Source organism: Sylvia atricapilla, chromosome 1 (genome assembly GCF_009819655.1).
Source record: "Sylvia atricapilla isolate bSylAtr1 chromosome 1, bSylAtr1.pri, whole genome shotgun sequence".
NCBI classification, from domain to species: domain Eukaryota; kingdom Metazoa; phylum Chordata; class Aves; order Passeriformes; family Sylviidae; genus Sylvia; species Sylvia atricapilla.
In genome coordinates this window covers 36,071,087-36,098,459 of record NC_089140.1, presented here as the reverse complement: position 1 = coordinate 36,098,459, position 27,373 = coordinate 36,071,087, and the positions used below count along the sequence as shown (strand labels likewise).

The following is a 27,373-nucleotide window of genomic DNA, read 5'->3' as shown; positions in this document are numbered from 1 at the left end:
ATATGGTACAGTATTCATGTTCAACTGTGCTATGTTTTGTTTATGAAATGCTGATTATCAACATTTTTGAGATTAGGATAGTCTTACCACCTTGTGCTCATAGTAGTGAATAGTCTCACTGCTAAAAAAATGCAACACATTTTGATTTTATTTTGAACTTTGCATCTTCTTAATGAACATCAATTATAATCAATTTATTATATGAACATTTATTATAATCTTATTACAGATAAGCCTTCTGCCTTGTACAGTTCTGTGTACATAATTTTGAAATGTTTCACCCAGCTCTGGTCAAAAAGTGATGGGTGGTTCACTGGCAGTACAGCTAATGATAGAAACATATCTCAATTAGACTTTTGTATTTGTCTTGTATTTCTATCAAGCTAGATTCTGAGTTACACCTATTAATGGAAGATGAAGTGTGGCTGAATTGAGGCTGTTGTCATTGACAGTCTGGAGAAGAAGTGGGTTTTGTTTTTGAATGTTTTAAATGTAACTTTGTTTAAACATTCCAAACACAGGTTTGTATACAGGGAAAATGGTAGTTCTAATGATGGCATGATTATATAAGACTGATTTATGGCTAAAGGTGGTAGAAATCACAGAATGTGTTAGAGGCAAGGCAAAATATTTGTAAACTCTTGGGTGAATAAACTTTTTCATGTGTTACAAAAAATAGCAGGCAACTTCCAAACAAGTACTAAGTACTCACTAAGAGTAAGTACACAGTGAAAGGAAAGTTCTCTGAGTTAGAATGGGTATGTTAAATCAGACTATCCAATGCAGCAAGTAGTTTATCTCTGCTGTGTAGAAGGAGTTTGTTTAGTTAGGTAGATGTTAGTAAAAATCAGTCAAGGTTTTCCTAGTGAAAACAAGTTGGTATTCTATCACCTATGGAATGCGGAGGAGGTCGTGGGAGAGGAAATGATGTGCTGTAAGAAAGTATCTTCACAAAACCCTTTTAATATCTGGTGGAGTTCTGTGTTGGAGTCCATAAGCCCATCTCTTGAGGAATTTTTGGTCTCCATAGAGAACAGAAGCGCTGACAAGCTGCCTTCACTGAAAGACAGACTGGATTCACCTCACTTGTGTTGGTCAGTGAGGAATAAACCTGTGGCATTCATTTGTCCTTGGTGGCACATGAGAGCTCCCCCGTTCCTTAAGGCCAGTAGCCAAAGAGCCTCTGTGCCTGCCTTTTTCTTGGGCTCATGACTGGATTCATGTTTCTCTTAATTTCCTTGACGAGATAAATCTTTCATACATAGCCTTAATTATTTTCTCATGTATATTACAGAATAGTTGAACTCCCAGTTGTGAGAAGCATGCCTGGTGTTTTGAGTTCCTTAGCCCTTCAGTTTTGGAGGTTTAAAAAAAAAGTACAAATAGGTGCAAGTGTCACTTTGAGCTTTCACTGAGGTGTTAGGGTTAGCCAGTATCAAGTCTTGTAACCCAGTAATTGAATTTCAGGGGTTTATAACATTTTTATTGTTTCACATTGAGAATAGTTTTAAATTACATCTTATTTAATATGAACAATATGTTATAGGCCATTACAAATCAACCACAAACCTTTGAAGAATTAATCTGTCTCAGAGTAAGATCCCAAGTGTAATTGTAATTGTTTAATAGTTCCCTTTGCTCTTTGTTAGAGGAGCAGAAAGAACTTCAGTATAAAACTGTGAAGAAAATTGCTTGGACTAAGGAGCAAAGACTAATAGATGGTGGTACTTTTTTTAACTCTAACCATACGTATCCATAAACAAACAGAAGTAGCTGAGTAAATCACTGTGCAGATATCAAAAGTATATCTATTCAGCTGTTTAAAACTGCTCTAACAGTCTGTAAAGTAAATTCTGGTACATATAGATTGTAAAGGTATGGCATTTGGGGAGTATTTTAAAAAAAGGAGGTGGATACAGAAGAGAAGGACATAGAAGAACAAACTTACTAGGGCTAATTTGATACCATGTTATGAATGTAAGTGTAAGTCTGAAACATACTGTGTTAATTAAGTGGTGGCTGCTACAACTACAATGCTGGTAAGGTCAGGTCATTTTGTGCCCCGTTCTCAGTTTGAAAGACACTCAGGGTTCTGCTTTGGTCAGAGTGTGTAGGAATCTCCAAAGGACCATAAAAATAAAAAGTTAAACTTAAGCAGCACAGTTTGAAATAAGCTTGTAACTTTAGTGAAGACAAAATCAACAGATCAGCAGAAAGACATTTACAGCTATATAGCAAAAGAAACAAGAGCAGCAACTGAAATTCCAGCAGGAGAAAATTACTTCTGCAAAGTTGGTAGGGGTTTTGTTTACTTTCTTTAAATAAATTATTTTAAGTTTTATTTATTTAATATATCAGGTATTTATAAACATCTCTTTATATTTTTGTAGCCATAAAACTACAGGTAAAGCAAATTTGTAAATATTTTTCTTTAGGATACCATTCATGCAGTTTTCATTATTATAGTTTTTAAGTTACGTAGGAAACATGTGAGGTATGCATACATTTATAGCACATTTTGTTGAACTTAGTATAGAGTTGTTCAAGGCAGTTCCGTGTTTTAGTGGTGTGTTTTATCATACGATTTTATGTTTGTAATAACTGGACATAAAGGTGTACCACTGCTCAAGTGGTAAGTCCTACCTTCCCTCAGTTCCTGGCCTGTTGTTCCCGAGACATTCAGATGCTCTCTTCTAGCTAAACAGAAGTGAGAGAGATAGTGTGATTCTTTCATCACCACAGTAACACAGGTGCCAGGGCAAATAAAGGATAAACCCCTCAGGGAATACAGCTGAGAGAGCACCCTTTTGAAAACAGCCTGAGTACACTGGTTTCAAGGAATTGCCTAATAGTGACCTAACTAGATTTGTTTAATTTTTAGGGGTTTTTTTTGAGTTTTGGGTTTTTTTTCCTCATAACTTACTAGGAAAATTAAGAATGTGTAGACTGTAAAAAGGTCTTAAGAATCCCAATTTCCCTTCATTTATTGACAGTAAACTGAAGGTATAAAGCTGACGTGGTAAATGCCCTACCTTCTAGAAACCAAAGGAAAAACATAATTGAAGTGATTTCAGATTCATTAATATGCCAGTCCTGAAAGTGTAGACAGATGCATCCCTCTTCCTGTATCTCTTTTTATATTTCTTTCTAAATAGAATTTTCTTGCTGTTAGAAAGTTATGATACTTGTAAACAAAGCAGTTAAAGTAAGTGATATTTAAAACTCATCTGGCAGTGGTAGGTAGCTACTTAGTGTGCTTGGGCAAATCAGCCCTGTTTAGCTGGCTTAGGGTTTTTTGTGTTAATAAATTGCTCTACAGATGAATAAATGCAGTCTTGACAAATGTGCTCTTGCACTGTTAATGCACTGGAAAGGTCGTTTCTCTTTCTTATGCACTGATCATAACATCATCTGCTTTTTACCCTTTTATTTGCATCCTCTTATTTGTTTCAGCCAGTATTAGTTTCCAGCATGCCTCAAATGAACTTCTAACATAGTTCTTGTTCAGTTGCTTGGTAGGGATGTAAGTGCCATTCTGGAGTCTGTGATCATGAATCTGCTTCACCTACTTCCTAAGGTTTCAGTTCTGCCATTACTTCCCTTTTGGCCTTCATTTTTGGAAGTTGTCTTTGTAAATGTTCACCAGCTAGCTGATGATGTTCTTAAAATGCTTCTTTAACATCATCTTTCTAGAAAGCTGTCATGGTTTAGGAATGGTATTCTCCAGTTAAGTTTTCCCTCTGAAACCATTGCATGCTACCCACAGCTCACTTGCTGACTCCCTCCTTCCCTCCCTCTTCCCTGTACCGGGATGGAGAGGAGAACTGGAGTCACAAAAGCTAAAGATCAGAGGTTGAGATAAGAAAATTTACTGTAAATAGATAAGAAAAATGAACAGTAACAGCAATGATACTAATGACAAGACAAGAAAAGAAACATTCTTTCTTGCTGCAGAAACCCCAACAAGATGATCACCAACTGCTCCCTCCAGCTCAGAGCTGCATTACCGAATCATTCCTTCTGCCATTCTTACCTGACCAGGAAAAAACCCTTCTTCCCAGAAGAGACTCTGTTCTCCCTGACCTGGTAGTGACTTGATGTGATATAGAATAATCTCAGGGCCCTGGCCATGCTACCTCCTGGCTACTGCAAAACCCTGTTCTGGCCAGAACCAAGAAAAAGGTTAATATACATCTTGATAAAACCAAATTCACCTATCATCCCAATCAGTATTAATCCATTCTCTTTTTGTGTCTGTTGCTGTTATGTTATACTTGACCTATGATTTCTGAAAAAGAAGTGGTTAAAAGATTTTCTGGGATGAGAGGTCTTGGGGTCCAGAAGAGTGATGATGATGATCTTTCTTCAGTTTTGATCTATAATCTTCATCATGCCCAAGAACTAGCATCGGTTCTCCTTGGAATCAGACTAAAAGATGAATAGGGAAAACTAGAAAAAAGAAGGAAAGAGGCTCTTGCCCTGTTTTACAGTCTGTCAAAACCACACTTGGACTTGTACTTGTAGTGTGATATTTGTAGGTACTATAACAATTCTTTTGGACTCCAAATAATAAAACACGTACAGCATTCAAGTGGAAACACTATTGTTCTGCTAATTAGACTACTAGTGCTGATGATATGCCTGGAAAATAAGGGAAGGTATTAAGTACTTTTGTTTTTGACCTGTGTGATTGAAAAATAGCTAAAGGAATACTGAAGTGTTTTTTTCTCTGCTTTTTTTTTTCCTCCAGATAAATACTCATCAGCTGGAATTTGCTACTGCAAATATGTATCATTCTGTGTCTGAAACCAGTCACCCTTTGCAAACAGAGGAACAAGAGATAGGCATTGATCCCTTGCAGAGTTTTTTGAACAAGCCAGGGGAAGGTGAGTTTGTATTTCTGGTTGGTTTTTTTTGTTGTTGTTGTTGGTTTTTTTTTTTTTTAGTTTATACCTTATATAAGTGTGTCATGATAACTGTACCTGTCATAATTTGCTTAATTCACTCAATGAAGTTGACTAGGGCAACTTAAGGAGCATTTCACAGAGTATGTGAGGAACACTCTGACACTAATGAAAACCACGAAAAGTCAACTTTCAATTACAGACAGAAGCATTAGCCAAATGTTTAATGCGCTGTCATCCTTTTTTAATCATAAACTAAACACTGACTTCAGCATAAGAATATTGAAATGCAGCATGACTTTATGTTACTTTCTCAAACATGGACTCTTACACTGATTTGATTTTTTGGTTGTTTGTTTTCCTCCTTTTTTTTTTTTCTTTTTTTTCTTTTTTCTTTTTTCTTTTTGTTTCTGATGCTGCAGTAAAGTTCAGTATGTTATTTTGGACAAAATATTCAGATAAAAACTCTGATTTTTGTTTGACTCAGCCCCTTTGTTCTTATTTGAAAAAATATCTCAAAGTTTAGGTAGAATGAACAGGCTCTAAATGTAGAAATTACTGCATAACCTGAAGCAAATTAGTTAAGTGCAGTATTTGGAAGACCCTAATGAACAATGAGAACAAACTGCTTGGATAATGCAATGCCTGTCTGTTTTGCTCATCTTTTCTACTTATTTGGTGGTAGTGACAGTGTAGTTGGTTCTAAGGAAGTGATAAGCTTAATGAGAAAGCTCGTCCTTGTCATGAAAACATTCCTCAAGTACTCAGTTATACACAGTGGCACCTTAACTACCTGTAATTTTCCAGTCATTGAACACATGTACCAGGAGGGCAAAATAAAAAATTTATTTTAAATTACAGAGTTGAAACAACTTTGTCACATTTTCTAAGTCCCTCACCCAGATCAACTACTCTATGTGGGTGTATCTGTCTATAAATCCTCTGTTTACTGGTGTTTATTAAAAAGCTATGTCAAGTTTTGCTCGGTCAGTTTTATTACTTCAGTTTAGAAGAAGCTAATGTTTTGCTTCAAAATATATTGGTAAAACTTCATTGTCCCTTTGAGTTAATTTTTTTCACTGTTTCTTCCTTGGTTTATAAAGCTTCTTTAATGTTTGAATATGACCATGTACATCATGGGGAAAGTATTTTAAAACCTGACAATTAAATTGAATAGCTTTTCTAGGTCAGTGTTTCTTTTCTGTTATATTTGACTTCTTAACGATATGAAGCCGTTTTAGCCTGATAAACCAAATACATTTTTGTACATATTTTTAGAAACTTGAAAATAATCTTTTTTCTCAATAACCTCAAATAATAACCATTTTCAAGAGGAAAAACAGCTTGCTTCTAGTCTAACCCAGTCAAGAAAAAGATAAACATTTTTCTTCTGTTTTTTTTTCTCTTTATAAAAAAATTGGTAATTCTCTCAACTGTTTCAAGAAAAAGCAAAATTTTCACCCTGTTAAAAAACCACTGTAAGTTAATTTTACCCTTTATTGTGCCCAGAAGCGATTAGTTACCTTGACTGAAAAGGTTTCTCATTTTTATCCCAACCTTAACATTTCTATGACATACAAAGTTATTAGAATTGAATTGATGTTTAAAAGTGCCATTAATTCATTTACCCCAAATGTTCATTAACAATGTAAATGTATGCTGATGTTCTATGAGACAAGGAAGTGACTAATGACTCTTCGCACTAACAACACTTAAAATGAATAGAAACTTTAGATAGCTAATCTTGAAGTAATCAAGACCCTCATTCAGCTTGGCATCTCTGTATGCTCTAAAACAGCTGTCAACTGTTAAAAATATATACACAACACATACATACGCACATGCGAGGATAAAGATATGTAAATACATGGTTCCCCAAGTCATAAAGGTTACCAACTATGGTACATTTTTATGTTCTATCTATGTAAATATTTTATATAAAGCATCCATTTCATCTTCATAGCTTTTTTTGCTGTGAAACACATAGTGCATTTTAATTTGAAACTTTATATATCCAGAATAGATCTTTGAAGTTTAATGTTTAATTTTCAATAAAACATGTTTGGTTGGTGTTTGCTCTTTAGGTGTCAAGGTATGCAATTGTTCCTGTCCATGCAGTCTGTCCATCATCATCTTCACAAAAGTATTTCAAGACAAGGTTTTTCAGTGCAGCCTCAAGTTCCAGGAGTGATACAGAATCAACTTAGTGAAAAACTGTATCTTAATTTTTTTGTATCATGAATCACAGAAATATGATAGAGTGGTGGTCCATCGGAGAAGTTCTGTGCAATATTGTAGAGTATCAGGACATCTGAATTGTGCATTTGAAGCATGGCTAAATGCTTATGTTGGAGGCAAAGTGATAAAAGCTTTCACCAAGATGAGGTGATTGAAAAAAAAAAAACCACAGAAGTGGTAAGGGTGCTGAAAATAAATGTTTAGTTACTGATCTAGTCAGATTTGTTAATCTACATGAAGTATTGTATTTTTAGCATGTGCAGTTGATACCAAAACTTGATGGAGAACCAGAAGATGTCATGTCCAGCTGGAGTTACGAAATTCTCTCACAGTTTTCATAAAATTAATCTCAAAAATACACGAATTGCTCTTAAGTAGAGTGTTTGGAAAACTGCATGCATCAACTACTTTTTGTTCATTTGCTGTCAGCTTGAAAGGGTACATTGGATAGGATTCCAGAAATATGTTGAGTCTAGTATACTCAGTGCTTTTATTAAAATTTCAGTGAAGAAACAGAGAGAAAACATGGATTATTTGGGACAGGACTGTTGACACAATGGAGAGCAGACATAAAATTCAAAGTATTCTTGGGATTTTGGAGAAGTGGCCTGAGATAAGACATGGTTCAGTAGGAACAGCTGCAAGGGTTAATGTGGCAGGTGCTAGGCATGAGACAGTTACCTAGCTGAACAAATGAAAGTAGATCATTACAGATGAGGTAAGTGTCATTTGGAGAAAGGTCTGAGTGTTGGTAGCTCTCCAGATTTTATGTAACTGATAAACTTTGAATCTTGAGTTATGAGGAGCCATGAGAATATTTGTTTGCAAGTTTAAAAAATTCAGAATAAGCCTTAACTCTAAAGATCTTTTTTCTTAACTTTAAAGATCCCTTTAAAATATTCCAAAAACTTGGTTAAAATAGTATTTTTGTCCTTTTCTGTTGATTAATTTGGCCTGTGTTATTTTCCTTATGTCTGACTTTTTTTTCAAGGTACAAAAAATGTACATGCCATATATGCTCTCATATATGCTCTCATATATGCTTTCTTAAATAGCATTTTTAAATAGTTTATAAGAAATTTATAGTAGGGAGTCTCACTTTTGTAATCTAATACTTCAAATGGAAGGTTTTAGTTATTTTAGGAAATTTTATTTTTTTCTTGTGGATCTGGTTGTATTTTAATTTAGACGTTACTAGGTATGTGTGCATTATTACTATATTTTCTTTTGGATTGTGGTAGGTTGATGACATCTTGCTGCATTCTCTTTTCTAACAATCATCATGTCTTTATTCACTTTATTCTAACAATGTTTTTGAGTGATCCCTTCTGAAACAAGGATCTTTCAAAGAGAAATTGGTGAATCTCAGCTCTGTCTCCAGCAGAGGCTTAGTGAAACCTGAAGGAAATTTCAGAAACACTATTGTTGTACCTTCTCCCTGCCTATTGCATTTGACAATGCATCTGTTTTTCTGAGTTCCAAATGCTCGAATTTTTTGTTACACTGAAATGGGATAACTAGGTTAACTTTCTGCTGTAAATTTTTACTCCAAGTTACAGCGTCCACCACATTCTGACACAAGTTTTGAAGAGCGTAGTAGGTAGTATTCCCATTTCATTGATATAATGAGAAAGCTGATCCTCTAAGGACAGACTGGAACAATGCATTTAATACTCTTCAATTTAAATTGCTCAATATCACAATTAATACAATTAAGGTCACTTGAAATGAAACTATTAACAAATTGGGTAATTTACTTTAACAATGTCAGTGTGTTCTCACAATTACATTTGCTTTAATTAGTGTACAAGCTATTATTTAATAGCATACTTCACATAGAAAAATGTAATGTGTTCTTTGTTCTTAACAGAAGAAAAGGGGAAACCTTTAATGGGTCAGTGTGTTGGATTTGGAGTTTGGCAGGATATACTTCATGTGTAAAGGCTATAGTTGGTGGTGAGGACAGAGAAGGCTGATGTTGCTGGAAGGACAAAGATAACTACTGGAGTGTGTGACTGAAATTAATCCAGATGAGATAGATAAGTTTCCCACCTCATACTTACTGTTGCATCCCTCCTGATTCTCAAGCCTGCCATGAAAAAATATGGGAGAGGATAAGAGAGCATTCATATTTCCATTTTGACCATATACTGTGTGTGTTTTGATTGCTTGTCTTTGGACAATTATGCTGTTTTGGTGTTAACCTCATAGCCCTGATCACTAGAAAGTATTTCCATGGAGAACTATACCGTACGTGAAATTTGAGATACCTGGTTTATATGAGTGTCATACAGAAAACAAGTAGAAAACAGAGGGGAATGGAGTAATAAAGTAAATGCCATCTTTTCTGGACAAAGAAGGACCCATGTGTTATCAAATGATTTCCCCAAATCTTAAATGCAATTCATATGGACTCTTTTGGCCCTTGACATTCCTTAGGGCTAAGTGAATATTTGCTGTCAGAAAACTATATTATGTTCTAATTGGTCCTTAGCTACTCAGTGTTTTAAGTTGGGGATTTTTTCCCCTTACAACCCCCTTCACTCAGGTATACTAATGTTGATTTCTCTGTATGGCATTTGTTTACCTCCATTTTTAGCGATCATTTCATTTAAAGGGAAAAAACCACAGAGGTCTACACCTCTCTGTGTGAGAAATACTTTCTTAGGTAAAATTGAGAGTGCAAATACAGTGAGTTGTTGAAGACTTACTATTTTCTTATCAGCTATTTTTTGATAGTGTATTTTATGACATCATGTGTGCCATATAATGCATGTTTTTTCATCTTCTCTCCAGGGAGCGACATGTGCATGAAGTAAAGCACTGTGTTTTTAAAAATCCTTTTAAATATGCATGCTACTGTGTGTTTTCATTAAAAAGACAAGATTGGAACAGAGAACCTCTTTGCATTTTACTGGAACATAAGAGTTGAAGGTTATGATTTTTTCTTAATGTCTTCGGGGTTCCATGCTATGATCTACCCAGGCCTTGAAAAAGCCCTGTGTCCTTCATTGGTGAGTTTTACCCTTCAGCCAGAAATTTTCAGTGTGCCCCACCAATACAGTTCTTGCTAGTGGTCCTGTTCAAAACCTTTGTGCTTCTCCTGCAAGGCTTGGCTTCCTCATTAAAGGCACAGGTATGATGGAGAAGGGGCTCTCCTAAGTCTTTTTCACTCTGTTTTGGATAAATAAAAGCAAGAATAGTGTTTACATCTTCAAACGCCATATGCTAACATAACAAGCATTTTAATATTCATTTATTAATAATAACTGCTGTTTAGCTTGCTTTTAATGGAACTGCAACAGGATGGTAGTGACAAAGGCTATTGGAGCAACACAGTATATCTTGAGCTAACTCAGGCTGTCACTAGCTGCTTCCCTACAACTCTTCATTATCTTCTTTTCTGTTTTAGACTTTTTATTAAAAGATCAGTCAACAGAAAAGCTATGCATGTTAAAAAATGCATATATTTAATATAGTTAGTTGAAAATCTAGCTATCTTAGCTATCACACAGTAAAATTTTTAGTTTAAAGACTGTATTTGTACAGGTGTTGACATCCCCTTAGCAATTTGCTTCTTGTGCACCCTTTGGTTTGAGTGGCAGAATTACTGCAAATTTGTATTTAGGAATTGCAGGAATATTTTTAATTACTTCAACTCTGAGAGCTGCCATGGGCTTGTGAAATACCAGCTTCAAGAGATGGATTCTCTTTTCTAGAATTGGTAGATATGGGGAGTTTTGGTGGTTTCACATGAGTTGCACATTGCATTAACTCCAGTTTGGAGGTTATTGTTTTACATGGGTAACTGGCACAAAATCATGTAGGGAAATAGCCTTTAGTGGTTGATATGGTAGATACTAGGGATTACCTTTTGTACAGCGATATCTGTTCATGGAATAGTTTGGGTTGGAAGAGCAATTAAAAACCGTCCATTTCCAACCTCCCCACCATGGACAGGAAACTTCCCACTTAACCAGGTTGCTCAGGACTCTCTCCAGCCCAACTTTGAACACTTCCTGGGATGGCACATCCACAACTTCTCTGGGCACCCACGACTTCTCTCAAGAGAAGTGAAATTAAAATGTTCATTTTGGAAGTTCCACTCTAAATCATTGTATGAAAACAAAACCATTGTCACTAATGACACTGACACAATACCTCAGTTTAGTCATCTAAGCTGGGAGTTTCCAGGTGTTTCCAGATACAGCTCTGTCTGAATACTGGCATAAATCACTTGTTGGCCTAACATCATTCTTCTAACAACTCCTTGTGATCCTACTTTGGGAGAGGCTGACTTGAGCATTTCTTTTTCTTTTCCTAGCTTTTCCCCAATCCAAGTTAAAGATCAACTATTTAGCTCTCTTCTTGCTTTCTAGTATACATGTACCATAATAATACTTGCAATATAAAAGGAAAGAATGGAAGTTAAATGAAAAAGAAATTTTAATTTTTTAATAAATATTACATGCTTTGAGAACCTTAAAATACCAAGAAGAAATTTCCATTTAAACTATAGTAACCTACTGATCAGCAAAATAAAACAGAATAATCTTTTTTTAATACAACCTCTGTAAATGTAATTAAAAGTGGTTTAAAACTAGTTCATTATAAAAACTTATACATAAGCTAACAATGAGAATACAATCATTGTTTTGAATATTTTACTCAGACTTCACACAAAAATATAATATAAACGTTGCTAGCCATAAACACCTCACAGATTAAGTGTTTCCAGGCAATGATCAAATTATGTTAAATGGCTATATCTCCTACATATGGAAAAGGCAGATTCTCTTAATTTAAAAAAATTGTACTGTACATGTTTGATTGAACTTGTGTATGTATAATAAAAGACTAGTAAATCAGAATTCTAGCTGAGGCCAGCATGATTGGTACAGGATAATAATTAAATGTCTGGGTTCACTTCTGTCTTGACGTACTGAAGATTGTAATTTACAAAGCAGTGTATGAATTGTGAGCAGCTAGCTGATGTTACAGACCTCTGTATCAGAGATTAAATGTATGTTAAAACATTTTTAAACAGCTTAACTGTCACAAATTTGATTGAATTAGAAATTGATTGTTCTATATAACAGAAATATGTCACTACAGATGGGATGTTTTCTGTCTTTCATGTATGTGGACATTTCTAAAGACCTGGAATTCCTTATTTTAAAAAAAGAAGGTTTCAACCTACTTTCACTAAAGTGATACTGCAAAGCTTCAGTTTTAGGCTTTTGATTGCCTAATAAGCCTTATTCTCTAGCCCCCCATGGCACCCAGGGTACTCCCCGCCCTCGTCCTCTTTGGACATGCAAAACTAAGACACGTGAAAGGAGAGAGAAATAAAGTACTGTCATATTTAAGTGGTAAGAAATTATCTGGTAGGATGTGTATTATTTATTGACAATCTGGCCTTTTAACAAAGAAAAATAGGCCTATGCTTAGGTTGCCACTGCAACAGCCGAAACAGCTGATACTTTAATGAACAACATACTGAGGGCCATCCAGGACATAAGGCAAATTAAGCAGGTTACAAACTGCATATCTTCTGTTTAGGTATAGGAGATCTCCCCAGCTCTGACAATTAGCTCCGCTGATCAGGCAAGCAGACAGACAGAAACAGAAGGAGGCCATTTGTATCAATTTGAGGAACAGAACTAGTAATGAAGTAAAATATCTGTACCAGGTAGTTTCACCTCTGCTTTGGAACAGATATTTCTAACTGCTGGTTTCAGCTTCACAATAGCAAATAAATAAATAAACATATGCTGCTTAACAAAAGCTTATTTTCTGTTGTTTACAAATTGAGAGCAAAGGAATAATAATAATACTTCTAACCTAACGGGGTTTTTTAGAAGGATAAAACATTTTCTGGACATACAAGCAAATACGAATCTTGGTAACCTGACAGCTTTGTTTAAATGTTGAATTTGAGTTTCCTTTCATGAAAATCTTTTCAAAGTACAGCAATTCAGCTGTGAAAACCTGAATACATTAATGATGACAAAGAACCTCTGGAGTGAGCCAACATTTGTTTTTGTTCTTTTACAACGTTTCCTGATGAATTGCACATACAAAAGTGTTGGAGGTTATTTTAATTTTCTTTTCTTACTTTGATAATAAATGTCTCCACTGTTTACCTTTCTGGTTAAGGTACCTTATTATTTCTAATCACCTTTAATTATTTATAACAAAATGACTGTGAAAGATGTTTCTTTGATGTCGAAAAAGTCAGGGATCTGATCCTGACCCTATTAAAATTAATGGCTAGGTTCCAATTGACTGCAAAGGTAACAAGCCTGAGTGCCCTTTAAGGGAAGCAATCATTTAACCCAGGGTACTGGATTGTGGTTATTTGGGGTTCCTGTTTTGGGAGTGTTCAGATTTTAAGCATTTGGTGTCAAGATTTGGCCATGGAAAGGCAGAACGCATATAACTGACTTTTAAAATCAGTCCCAATCTTCATTTTGTTCATAAGATACACAATAATTTTAAAAAGGCTAAATATACAGGATAATAAGAGAGCACCTTTCTCTCTAAACATGAGTGCTAAAATGAGGGTAGAGAGAGATAGGTGGATAGGTAGCCTTTCTGCTTTTGTCTGTCTTTTTTCACAGTCAACAAAATTGCAAACTAGCTCAAATCTAAGCAGTACTGGATAAGGACCATCACGTTTCACAGGCATGTGTGCCAGCTTGTGTTTAAATCTTACTTTGTTTAAGTGAACTATCAGTGGGTTTTGTTTCTGACTATTTTAAGCTTTAAGATTTATATGGATGTACATAGACATGGTCTGTGACAAGACTGAACACTTCTGTCAGATCTAGAATATCTTTTAGGTATTCATAAGTATCTTTGTTCAGTTTCTTCATGTTATGTGTTTAGTTCATTGCATCAGCAATCACGTGACTACAACATTTCAACCACAGCACATACGACACAGAGGGATACAGCAAATGAGACTTACTTTCACCATTTGTGGCAACTGCACAAGGTTGTGATGCAGTTTGTGCTCCTTGGCTTGATATGCTTGAAAAGGGAAGTGAGACTTGGGATGTTTGTTTTGCATCTGTGTGCTGCATCCTTTTAGATGATGTCATATACAGAAGAAGCAATGAAATTAACTAACTGCCATAGGAAGAACAGCCAGATTATATGTTCTCATGCAAAAAGGAATTTGGTGAAATGATGTGGCTCATTCATACAGGAGGTCTGTAGCAGGGCCAGGAACTTGACCCACATCATTCAAGGTTCAAGACACTGCATCAGTGATGATGCCATCATTCAGGTCTTTCCTTCTTTCATGCAGCTTTTGTGAGGCAGGTATCTAATTAACTAACTTAATTAATTAATTAGTATGGATCTGAAGGACTAACTCAGTCTTTACTTCTTGTGATTTTCATTGTTAAAATTTGGTACAGAACACACACACACAACTTTTTCATGTTTTTTATACAAACTTAAATAAGCATATATCACCTTAGAAATTTCAACTGAACGTATTTTTAGTAGTGGAAGTGCAAAGTATTTCAAAATATATAGATCATTGTCACCTTTTCAGTATTTTGAGTAATTAAATAAAACTGAAATGTTTTGAATACCTTAAACTATTCCTGAATTTTTGATAAATGGTGTCTCAGTACAGATATATATGGGTGTTACTATTAAAACATGATTTGGCTACAAATCTAAGGAATACTACTCCACCTTAATGAACTGATTGTCAAAGTTGATTTATTTATGCTTATTTATTTCATAGTTTTGTATCTTGGCATTGCCAGGTCCTATCTTAAGCAGAGGGAAAATACTTCTCACAAGAGATTTTCAAAGTGAGCATGATAGTGCTATGGTTTACTTGACATGGTGGTGTTCAGTCAAAGGTTGGGCTCAGTGATCTTGGAGGTGTTTTACACCTTCAGTGATAAATTCTAAATACCCTATTTCTGCACAAACAGGTGGCAGTTTAATCTTTTGCTTGGATACTGTAGTGATAAACAATAATACGTGAACTCTAGGATAGGAAGACTATGCTCAAATTTTTGAAGAAATCCCATCCAGTTTAGTGCAACTGGGACCATATAACCCAAATATTAGCAAGTAGCCTGTATGATAAATTTCTCCACTAAAATTTTGATATCCCATTACAAATTATTATTCTTGATCTTCCTAAAAGATAAAAGGCACAAACTTCATCCAGATAAAGCTTTTATAGTGGTGGTAATTCTTTTCTTCTGAGAAATTGGATTCATAATGGAATCAATGATTTAACCTTAGGAAAAATGAACTGTATAGTGTTTCAGTACTAAGTGCAATTGAAGGGATAGATCATGTAATACATGTGAAAATATGTTTGCAATGATCTGATAATGCTTTGAGTTTCATTATAAAGGGGTATATCTTTTATGTTAGTTGTAATTTTGGAAGATGCCGTTGTTGCTTTTGCTTCTTACAATTTGAAATATTTAAAGGGTGGAGCAATGAAATATAAATCTGTCCATTATTGGGCATCTCTACTTTGCACACAGATGAATTCTCATCAAATTTGATTTGCTGACTGGTGGCCAGAACAGATGTTGTCTTAATGGAGGAGAGAAGCATATGGAGCCACAGGGCCACCTCCAAACTTCTGTGACCCAATATTGTTTCACTGTTTATTGAAGTATGAAAGAAAAGACTTTTTTGCTAAAGTCTGCAAAGCTCTATTTTGAATTACTACAGGTAGGTCACCACAGAATTATTGCCTTATTAAGACGAAGATTTTATTGCCAGAAAAAGCATAGCATCAATTCTAAAAAAAAAAACCCAAAAAACCCAGGCAGATCAGCTTGTCTTTTACTTATCTGAATTTGAAAGAAAGAAGGGCTGTAAATTAGAGCTTACACTGTGGAGAACTCTAGCTCCGTTTTGGGGTTCTTGTGACAATAACACAGTGAATAATAAGTGAAAGATTCTGTTTGGAAAAGTTCTGCAAAATTGACATTTTTCTGCAGAATTAAATGTATTTTATAAATTTGTATTTATGATGAACATATAGCAGTTTTAGTTGTGGCATTTGCATGAACCAAAGTTATACCCTTGTAACTGTGCCATTAGAATAACTACTTGTTCAAGTAAAGATTTTCAGGTTTTTTAGAGAAACTGGTTTTTAATGTATGCCTGTCAGAAGCAGACTTCTGATTTGAAAAAATACCATGTAAACACAGAATTCAGTGCTCCTTTTCACTTTTTAAAAAGAGCATATAAAGCTTGATTTAATTCTGGACATGAAAGATATCATGAGGATTTTTTTGTCTTGGAATTAATGTTACATTTATGATACTTCCAGTCCTCTAGATATTGCAAATTTAGGAAGATACTTACAGGTTTTCTGTGATTTCAAAGACACTTACTCATATCTGTCATATTCAGTTTGAGATTCTTGGAAATTGAGATTCTATGGAAAAATGAGCCTGCATTTTGAATTTGCATTACTTAGCTAAAGATAGTTTTATTTTCCTGCATATTACTCTGTTCCTTGCTAAAGCTGTAGCTCAGAGTAGCAACTTGGAAACTTTTGAACATATTTAATTAATAAAAATTGCAGTAAAAAATACTGAATATTAAGATAGGGGGTAGGGACATCTGAAAATCACGTAGTAAATCATCTGTACAATGGTAACTTTCTGTTAGCCTAGTATAAGGAGCAACTTACACTGGATCCTACAGTGTGGGTGCTTGCCATCACCATTTGTGGCTTGCCACCTAGAAATAGCCATTAATGGCACAACACAGGCTACTGAAATGAAGTTTTTACGTATCGTAATTATTCCCTCTTTAGGTCTTTACGCTGACCATCAAGTGTTTTTCTTTTTATAAATTGGCACCACTTAGCATTAAATGAATGAATCAGTTTGGGGACTTTTAATTTACTTTCGTAGTCATTTCTCAGTTACTCTGAAGTCTCTGTCTGGTTTCAGTTTTGATGAAGTTAAGGCAAAGAACAATTTTAGGGCCTTGAATTGAGTCTGGTTGTTTTTCTTTTGCAAACCATATGCCAATGCTCCAAAGGCCTTTTTTGTGGCTGGTTAAAACAAAATAAGAACATCTATAAAAGGTCCCACCCTGAGAAATGTGTACTAATTTCAGGCAAAAAATCTTTTCATTTGGTGTTTATAAATTACACTTTTAAAACTTTGCCTAGAGGTAGGGAGGAGTGTTTCAAAAAATCAGATGTTAAAGTAATATGGCTATAAAAACATGTGATCTTCCATTTTACTGTATTTCTTCTTCTGAATAAGTAATGCTCTAATAAAAATTAAAGAGCAAGTTGCATTTCGAAGATCAGGTCATCGTAATTCATTGACATTAGGCCACATAACTGAATAATGTCTTACTTCAGTGAAATACATCAAATGAGATCAACAATTATGACTCATAAACATGCCTCGCAGGCATAAAACAGCAGGGAATTAGCATGTGAGGCTGATAAATATGCATGTAAATAAGCTCCCAAAGGAATAACATGGGTTTGATTGATAGGTTTAGAATTGGAACATATGTAAACCCCTTTATTCCTCATTCTGGTGTAGCTAAGTAAAGATGCGTTTTACTTGTTAAAAGTTTCAATAACTTTGTAAATCTTAATGCCACATCTGCTTTTGTGTGTGCAGGCACGTGTGAGTGTCACTTGAGAGATTGATTGAATTGTCTACAGGGTAGATGCCCTCGCACCAGGACTGTCGTGTTTGCGTACGGATAGTGGAGCGGGTGTGTATGTGCATGCACATGGACACGTGGATCTGGGCACTGCCTGCTAGGGGGTGTCGAGCAGAAGATTATTTTGGGGGTAGTTCTACTCACAATTTTTGGATTTTAAAGTTTGCTTCTCAAATAGAAAACTGAGTTGTGAGTTTTGGTATGTGCACCAGTATACTTATTTTTGCAAATACATTCTGCATTGAAGGTAATTACTATTTATATTACAGAAAGTCCCATAAGTGCTACTACATTTAAGAGTCTGGCAGTGATTCTTTATAAACTTCCAATTTTTTTGGCATCTTACAGCTTGAGCTCTTTATCTACAACTTCAAAGTACCTATCACAGCAGTATCTCTGTGTTGATCAGCACAAGTGTTTATGCTGTGCAGAGATTTACATCCCTATTGTTAGAAAAGTGTGACATACATTGTGTTTATAAAACATTAATACTTTGCTTTGCCAAATACAGACCAATTGGTTGCCATTGTCATGTGGCCTGGTGTACATCTGCTTTATTACCATTCCCTGCTATTAGGCAATAAAAACTTTTCCAACTGATGCACACTTACTGATGTTGCATCAAGCTGTAATTATGCTAAAGTGATCTTAGACCAGTGGCAGGCAAGATGCAAAATAGTATGGTGTGTGTATTGACTGTAGATTTTGGTTCTGGGTGGTTTATAGCTAAAATAGTCATTCAGAGAAATTGGAGATGGGGCTCGTATCAGAGATCACAATTGTTTGCACATGAAAACCTCAATTCTGTCATACCTACCTTTCACTTAGAGATACCTTTCTGTGGAGATAAAGCTTCAGCAAAACAGCTTCCTTCTGTTTAGATTTATGGGGTAGCAGAGAATATATTTCCCAGTTAAGATCAGTAAATTCAGGAGCTACCGCTTAGTTCTGATAGCCAGCTCTTTTTGCTGCTGAAAAATAAATAAACTTGTAGCACTTAGAGACATCACATCAAATCTCACGTGGCTTCTCATGAAGCATTTTATAGCTACCTTGTATAATTTGTATAGAAATGTTAAGTTGATCCCTGCTCCAGCAGCATCAACTGCTTAACCCAGAATGTAACAGCCTGTGACACCAGAAAAAGCAAAACCCTGTGTACAGTCTGGGGGAGGGGACTTTTCGTAACAGAGCTGAATAAGCAGATTGCTATCAGGAACTCCGATGGGCCATGTTTCTAGCTGCATAGCACTGTCCTTTTTCACAGAGGATGCCTAGATATCCCTTGAGCCAACAGAAATACAAAATAAACCACTTTTTTTTTTTTTTTCCCTAACATTGTGCCATTTTTTTCCCTAACATTTTTACACTCAGGGCCATGACAGGCTGTCACTCAGTTTCAACTCCCCAACAGAAATGTCCTTGAATGGTTCAAGAGAAGCCAGAAAATTGTTGTTAAGTATTTTTTTCATTCACCTCTAGAATTTTCCACATTTTCTCCAACATGTGTGAAGCCACTGGGAAATATGGTTAAATGAGTTAAGCAGACATCACCCATCTGTGCATCTCGGGGAAAATAAAAACAGTGCTGTCCCTCTGAGAGCTTTCTTGGTACATAACCAAAATCAGAAGAACAACCACACTGTAAAGCTAAACCTAGGCAAGGCTGTTGCAGAAAAAAAGGGATGAGCACTTTGAAGGAACTGCTTCTTCTGGCTTACCCCAAGTCACGCTGGTGTGTGGCCTTTGCAGAAGAGCACAGAAAACCTGTGCTCTTCCCAAATGCCTGAAGGCCACTGGACAGCCGAGAAAACATGACCACACATCATATTTGCTTCAGACGGTGTTAAAAACCTGGCATTCAGCCTCAGCTTTGAATTTCAGTCCCCTCACAAGCCAAAACAATCACGTTGCAGCCTCCCCCGTTTCTATAAATGTTTTATAATTTTAGATAGAAGGCATCACAAGAACTCTACTTTTGCACAAGTCTTGATTTACCCTTTAATATTGTTCACTGCAGCTCTTTCTACCACTCAAGCAATTTGTAATTTGTATCTCTCAAACAGTTCCCACTTGGATTTCTCATGCACCAAAAAGTCAGATGCTTGACATTACTGTGTAAAGTTAAGTGCTTGGGGTTAATGAGTGGCATTAAATTTTATGAGGTCATGTCCAGTAGATGTTAAAAGAAGCTTAAGGGAACTTTATCACTGATAGAAATTAACAGTTGGCACAAAAGAATGCCTGAGGGAGTTCAGTTCTAAGCAAAAATAAATCGGTGGTATAAAAACAAAAATATAGAGTGATTGTGATTAATGTAAACATTTTTGTTAGGTAATTGGTTACTTGTTGCAGTAAAAGAAATGAGAACCCACAGTTTGAAAGAATATTATTGTATTTAGAAAGCAATTAATGTTTCTAGTCAAATAAAAAAAATCTACATCACCTGCAATATTTATATTCTTTCAGTAAACATACAACCTTTGGGGCTATATTTATCAAATAGTCAAGCCTCCACTTATTTACATTAGCTTTTTCTTTGGGCAAAATATGTTTTCCCTAGTGGAGTACGTTATTTTGTTTCATTAAACCTTTATTTCTACTCACATGCATTGCTTATATTACAGACCAAATGAGTAAATCCTGTGTACTTAAGTCATCTAAGGTTTGTGGTTTTGGGTGACTGATGGATGGCATGAAAATTCTGTTTCAAAAAGAAAATGGTTACATTAACTTATGGATAGATTTGTTTTGCATAATTATGTGGGGAACCATTCGGTAATTACACCAGTATTCACATGCTGTAATTTTTGTCGTCTTTATTCACTGTCATGCCAATGGGAGGAAATGGAAGCCTTGTTCAGACATAGATATTTTTTCTTGCTCTGTCTTACAACCTGCAGTCACAGCATAGGGTGCTTTGTCAAATAATGCCTTTACTTTAGCAAGACAGCTATTGTATGGAATTTCACTCCCATAGTATGCATGAAAATTCAGCACCTCCTCCAGGGTCTCTAACACCACGCTCTGGATATGCTGAATGACCTGGTGCACAGCCGTTCCTTTAACTTGAGCTCTGTGCTGTCTGGATGGTGTTGGGGGGAACAGTGTGAAGCCTGCTGAGAATGCAGAGCTCTAATATGAAAGAGGCAAAGTCTCTGGTTCAAAACTGTTGCTCCTCTCCAGCTGAGAGACAGAGAGGTACCACGCTTGTCTTAAAACAAATCACACCCATGTCCTAAATTGAGGTGAAACTGAAGGAAAAGGGAAAATATTTTAGCATTTGTAGACCCTCAGGACTGTTCTGTTGATCTCCAGATGGTTATTTTTGGGGTTTTAATATGAATTACATATGTGAAATGTCTTCTCACATTTTCCTTAGGTGGTTTGTGGTCAAAAAATGCAAAATCAAAAAGCTGAATCTCTCCAGTCCTGGGTGACACCTTTTTGTCTTGCAAACAGACTGTTTTCTTTTTGGCTAAAAGATACTGGAAGTTTTTTGTCTTAGAAAACTGAGGGGAGTGTTGGGAAGAATTGACTACTACTAAATAATTTTTCAAATTATTGTGTAAATTAAATCATCAAACTTTTGGAAAACTTCACTATAATCATTAGGCACAAGAAAAATCTAGTTCTACTTGTCTCATTTGCATTTTAGAAGTATTCTATTTCTTACGTCTTCAAGTGCTTTGTACTTGCATCGTTAGTTCCCTTCTGAAGTGCCACTAGGGATTGACACTACTTATTCTCCACAAAGGAGGGCAAGGGTGGAGAACAGAAATCTGTCCCATGATATATTATATACTTTTTTGGCAAAAATGTTTTGCAGGGAGGTTTTTTTTTCCTCAATATCTACAACAAAGTGATAGTTGTTTGACAAAGCACCTTGCACTGTAGTAAATAGAAGTGTTTTGTCATTCTTGCTGTCAATTTGATATATTTTTATATTCTGATGTAGCTGTGAACTTTCATCTCTTAGACATCTAGAGTTTACTGCTAGTGCATATATACCTTTGCTCTTCAAATTTTTCTAGATGTGTCATTCACAACATGCATCTGCTTTTGCACCAGCAAAGTGCACAGTTGGTACTCTCCAAATTGCCTAAAGGTTGATTTACAGAAATTTTGATTAAAATCTAGTGTTTTCATTATGCTTTGGCATATTTCAGTTTGGCAGCTTAAAAGCTCTATCTCAGTACTTCTTTTATACTGTTTGGTGACACGCTTTTTCTTTGGAGAAATTTATAGAAAATGTAGGGTAGTGCTCCATTTCAGGTTCTCTCAGTTATGGGTCTTCTGGATGCACAATGTATTCCAAGAATTAATAGCCTTAATTAGACAGCCTTAGTGGTAGTCCAGAGCTTTCTGGCTTCATCTTGTAGAACCAAGCTAGGCAGCTGTAAGCTCTGTTGTCCCTTCCTGGTACATATTACTCCTGTATAGTTAATTTGGTTAGGATAAGGGCTGTTCCATCAGCAGCAATAATTGAGTATTTGAGTCCTTGTGACAGTGTTGGTTGTCTTCAGGTTTTGGGTTTTTTTCTCAGATGCCTTGCAAGGTTGTCAGGTACCAGTACTGCCATATAGTGAAGGTAACATGATGTGTATATACATATATATATTTAACTGTGTGTTTCTGAATTTTGCTACCCCTAGACTCTGCTGCATTGGAACAGGTCTTAAGTTTCAACCAGGTAACTTTAAATATGTTACTTAGTTACATTATTAAAAACTTCTTTACTAAATAGATGTGAGCAGGATCCCATTTCCAACTAATTTAATCTATTATTCTGTAATTTATGTTAACATAAATCCAAAGTAGCCTTTTGGACCTACAAATTTGGCTACTTCCAGCAGTGCTAAGGGGAGTTGTAGTAGAGAAGGAGGAAGCTGCAGCTAGAAGGAGTTGGCAGAGCTGAGCTGGGGTGACAGAAAGGCTGCAGGACCCCAAGAGCCTCTCCCTGGCCCTGGACATTTTAGAGACTGGCAGCTTCCCACATTCATTCACACGGGGCTTTCTTCACCTCTTACTGTGTGCTTTTAAAACTGCAGCATTTAAGGAAAGCCCAGGCGTTGCCCAGTCTTGCACCCCAGTGACAACTTCCTTACTTGGTGCTTCTTGTCTGTTCCCTCTTCCTCGGAGCCAAACCCTGCGGTTCTGCTGCAGCCGCTCGGGGGTAGTGCCAGCCCATCCACTGGATGCCAAGTAGCTCCTCTGCCCTTTAGTTTCTCATGTGCCCGAATTTCTGTGTTTCCATTTCTTCTTTCATTCATTTATTATTCCGAAATTCTTTTCATTCTTTCTGGTTGCCTCCTCACCATAAATGCTGCCTGTTTTCCCATCGCAGACAAGCAAGTAGCTAATTACACCACAGTACCCACATGGATGCTCTGATTTCAGGCTGACAGTCTTTGCATGCATGTGCTGGGCAAAGGAAGGTGGTATGATTTTCACTGTGCCCCTAAACATGTTTGCACTCCAGAAAGAAGGTCCAGGAGAGCACATTTTGCTTTCAGGAGCTTTTCACATCCATCAGCAATGCTGTAAGCCATCAGTCTGCTGCAGTAGTGTCCTTTGATAAGTAACAGTAAGGAAGCAATGCTCTTTTTAGCTCCTGGTCCTGGTTATCATGACACCATCTCCCCAGCTTTAGGAGGTGAGGCTGCAAATCACTGCCACGTGGCTCCTTGGCCAGGCTGGCTTTTCTCCTGGTAAACCTGTTCTTCTCAGTTGAAAATCGGCTAGCTCCTTGTTTAAAGGGCAATTCTATTTCAATAAAAGAGCATTTAATCCTTCCTTGTTTGTCTTCTACTATCATTTAATCTTGGAAAAACAACAGAATGCTAGAAACCTCCTGATCCATCTTTTTTTGCTTCGTGGGGTTTTTTTCCTGAGCTCAATGGAATATGCATTACTGCTTTTGAATATGAAAATTAGACTATACATCCATATGATTTATTATCACAAACAGAAGGATTGCAACAATCTATAAGATAGAAATGTGGTTAAAAATAGGATGTAATTGACGTAAGTTAAAGGATGATAGTGGCCTTCAAAGATGTAAAGAGATGGTGTGTTTTTCTTATTGTCAGTGTAAATGGTCTCTGGAGACCACCTTTTATAGTGATTGTGCATGTCTAAGATTAAGCAAAGCTGCATGACCAGTGCTATCTCAGGAGGATGCTGAGTCATTAACTCATGTTTATTGCCTTTTGCCATCTTTAGTTTATTGCGATTTATAGCTCAAAGGCCTTTTAGGCTGTTTGTAAGTTAAAATTAGCTAAATTCTTCTGGATGCACATGTAAGTCACTCAGCATTTGTATATCATCAGGGTGTAAATTCCTAGCAATGCCAGGCAACTTCTAAGGTATTTTTTCTTTCTGCACAGAGTCTAGTTATGCTGCTTGTCCCTAGTTAAACCAGATTACTCTATCCTCTGTTTTAATAATTTTGCCAATTTGTGATTTTGAAAATTGTGTCTGCTCCTAAAGAATTTACTCAAGTTAGAGATTGTATTATTTATTAGGTATACTGTTTCCACCTCAGTCAAACTACACCAAAATGTCTGTATCTTATCCTGGAGTTGTTTGAGTCACGCTTGGTGAGATGACCTAGGAATTTGTCTAGGTTACACATGATAAATAATCAGCCAGACCTATGTAGCAGAGACAGGTTCTAGTACTGAGAATATGAACAGAAGTGGACATAATATACTACGGATCAAAGACAGGTGCACTGGGAGAAATAACTGAAAAACACTTAGAAGAATCACCTTTTACCTTACCCTGTGGATTTTTTTGTTGTTGTTGTTCTACCAGTCTTATTGCTGCCTGTAGCAAATTCAGTTCAGGCATTACTGGACTAAATGTGTATCGACTTCAGTGGAGTCACATTTGCTTATATAAGCTAGTATTGTGTGCTTCCCACTAAATGGGAAGTCAAACTATTTTTCCATGTACATGCATTTTCTGAAGTGTTTAAATCACTGTTTGCATCAGTTAAACTTCTTTCCTTCCCATCATGCCTAGAGAGATTATATTAAAACACATCTGGATATAAAGTATTTGGGATTTTGGTAACTTGAAATCACTTGGGAATTCTTCAGAAGCATTCGTATGAATTAGCTCAGTGCCCTTCGAGTAAAATTTCTTACTCTGTGTATTATATTGGTTTTAGAATTTAGAGTACAGAGTATAGCTCAGTCTATTTTGGTAAATGCAGAGGCTTCAACAGGAAAAGAAATATTATAAATAAGTCCCTTGAATGTACTTATTGTTGAATTTATTTTAAATTGAGCTGCATGGGACTACATTTCTTAAACACTCATGCTACATTCTAATTTCAGAATCAGTCATCTAGACCCTTGTATATCTTTTCCCATCCACACTTTTTCACACATACATTTTACATGGGGAACGGTGGCATGTTAATTTACAGACTAACCTAAGGACAGGGTTGGGTGTTTAGATTTGTGAACACTCAGAAGCAGTTTCACTCTAAAATGGAAACCCTCTTACTTTCACGTGTCTTGATTTAAACAGAAGTGCATAGACAAAATTGTTTCAAACAGGGGTGTTGCCTGGAAAATACAGAGTTTACTCATACATGCATATACGCATATGCAATTGTGCTTTTATAAGCAAAGATCATGGAAGGTGCCACTTGATTGTCATCAGTCAGCAATCCAAAAGACAGGGTTTGAGCAAGATGTGGTACAAGATATTATCTCCAGAAGTTTTTTTTCCTAAATGGAAACCAATGTGTCTCTCTATCATATTATTGAAACAGCTTTCAGCAGGGCTAAAACAGGCTTTGATTTTGCACTTTGGTGCCAGTGTTCCTTACCTACTTCCAAATGTGACCAGCTTTCACTGTCGCAAGACTGGCATCTCTGTGGGTTCTATACTGTGCTTTACAATTGCGTTCCTTTAATAATTCAAATCAGCTTCAAGAGGAAAAAACACTGTTAATGCGTAATATATTTTTTCATGTCAATACTGAAGATTAAACAAAATATTTCAGCCTAAGACTTTTGTACGTCAAATGGCGAGCTCATTAGGTTATTTCACAATTTGTTATCTTCATATATCAGTAATTATCATTGTGTATAGGTTTTTATTTCATTCGTGGCAAAATATTTTAGGGCAGAGCTGATACAAGTGAATTGCTATCTGTGCTGCGTGCATTCAAAGTGTGCTTCTAATGCTAAATGAACTTGAAGTGAGGGACAGAGCCAGGTTTGTACGTAAAAGTTGCGTCGTATTTATTTAAGAAGACCGAACTTGCTCTGAGTGAAACGTTCTCCAACTTTCCGGCCTAATAATTATTTCATAAATATCAGAAGTGCAGTGCACTTAATTCTTTAGCTGAAGGCACTATTTACAGTTGCTGTTCGCTGCTCCGAGCGCGCTCCATTTATTCACTTGAAGGGCGGACTCGGGGTGCGGGGGCTGCGCGGGGGCTGCGCTGCGCGGGGTCGGGCAGGGTCCGGCGGGTCGGGCAGGGTCCGGCGGGTCGGGCAGGGGCTGTGCAGGGTCCGGCGGGTCGGGCAGGGGCTGTGCAGGGTCCGGCGGGTCGGGCAGGGGCTGTGCGGGGTCCGGCGGGTCGGGCAGGGGCTGTGCAGGGTCCGGCGGGTCGGGCGGGCCGAGGCCGCGGCGGGGGTGGCCGAGCCCTCCCGGAGCCGCCGGCAGCCGCGGCCGCCGCTTCCCAAACTCTGCAGCGCCCTCTGTTGGCGGCGCGCGGCAGCGCCCGGCTCTCCCCGCCCGCAGCCCTCGCGCGGAAAGCCGCGGCTCCGCGACGTTCCGCTTCTTAAACATCCACTTCATGTACTAAAATCTCCAATTGCCGTATGTTTTCTGGATTAGTCCTCCTTCTGTTTTCATTTTTCCCCCTTCCTCCCCCTTCGGTTTTGGTCTATCAGCGGACCCAAATCAGAAAGCTTCAGTCGTCTTAGCCTTTTTGTATTTTATTTTTTCTTTGCTGCGGAGATCCTGAAGACTTTCCAAACTGCGTATTTGGTGCTGTAGAAATACAAATTTCTGCTCTTTTGTAAACCTTTCAGTTGTCAGACTGTTCTCTTTCAAATAATAGAGGAGCTTGGAATCGCCCGTGCTAAAATTAAGAATTTATAACTGTATGGAACAGATGTTTTCATAAACATTTGCTATAATTAATTTCAACTAGGGGATTGAAGGAACAAAGCAGTTTTTCCCTCTTCAAAACTTTATTGCCTTTTCCCCATACAGCGAACTCAGAAATCTTTGCTTTAATATTGTTAATGAAACAAATTTACTCCTCTGTTTGGTTTTCATTGTGAAAAAGGAAAGCTTAATTTGGACAAGATACGGGTCTTTGAAACAACAGAGAAATACCCTGAATTTCAAACATTGTCTATAAAGGCTTAAGATACAGAGCATAAGTGTTTAGGTGCTCATTTCTGAGACCACAGCTCTGTAGTGTCAATTGTGGGAATACATGTTAGAATAAATTTTATCCAGATCAGTCTGATGAATATCTATCTGTGGAGTAA

At 36.7% G+C, this 27,373-nt stretch overlaps 1 protein-coding gene across 3 annotated transcripts in view; it reads left to right on the top strand.

Annotated features, from left to right (window-relative positions):
* Positions 1-27,373, top strand: part of TBC1D5 (TBC1 domain family member 5) — a 316,602-nt gene that overhangs the window by 126,766 nt on the left and 162,463 nt on the right. For all 3 annotated transcript variants that reach the window (XM_066319616.1, XM_066319630.1, XM_066319620.1), the window contains one exon: positions 4,751-4,886. In XM_066319616.1, the coding sequence (XP_066175713.1) occupies positions 4,787-4,886 (100 nt within the window). In that variant the 5' untranslated portion in view covers positions 4,751-4,786. The remainder of the gene's footprint in view (positions 1-4,750; positions 4,887-27,373) is intronic.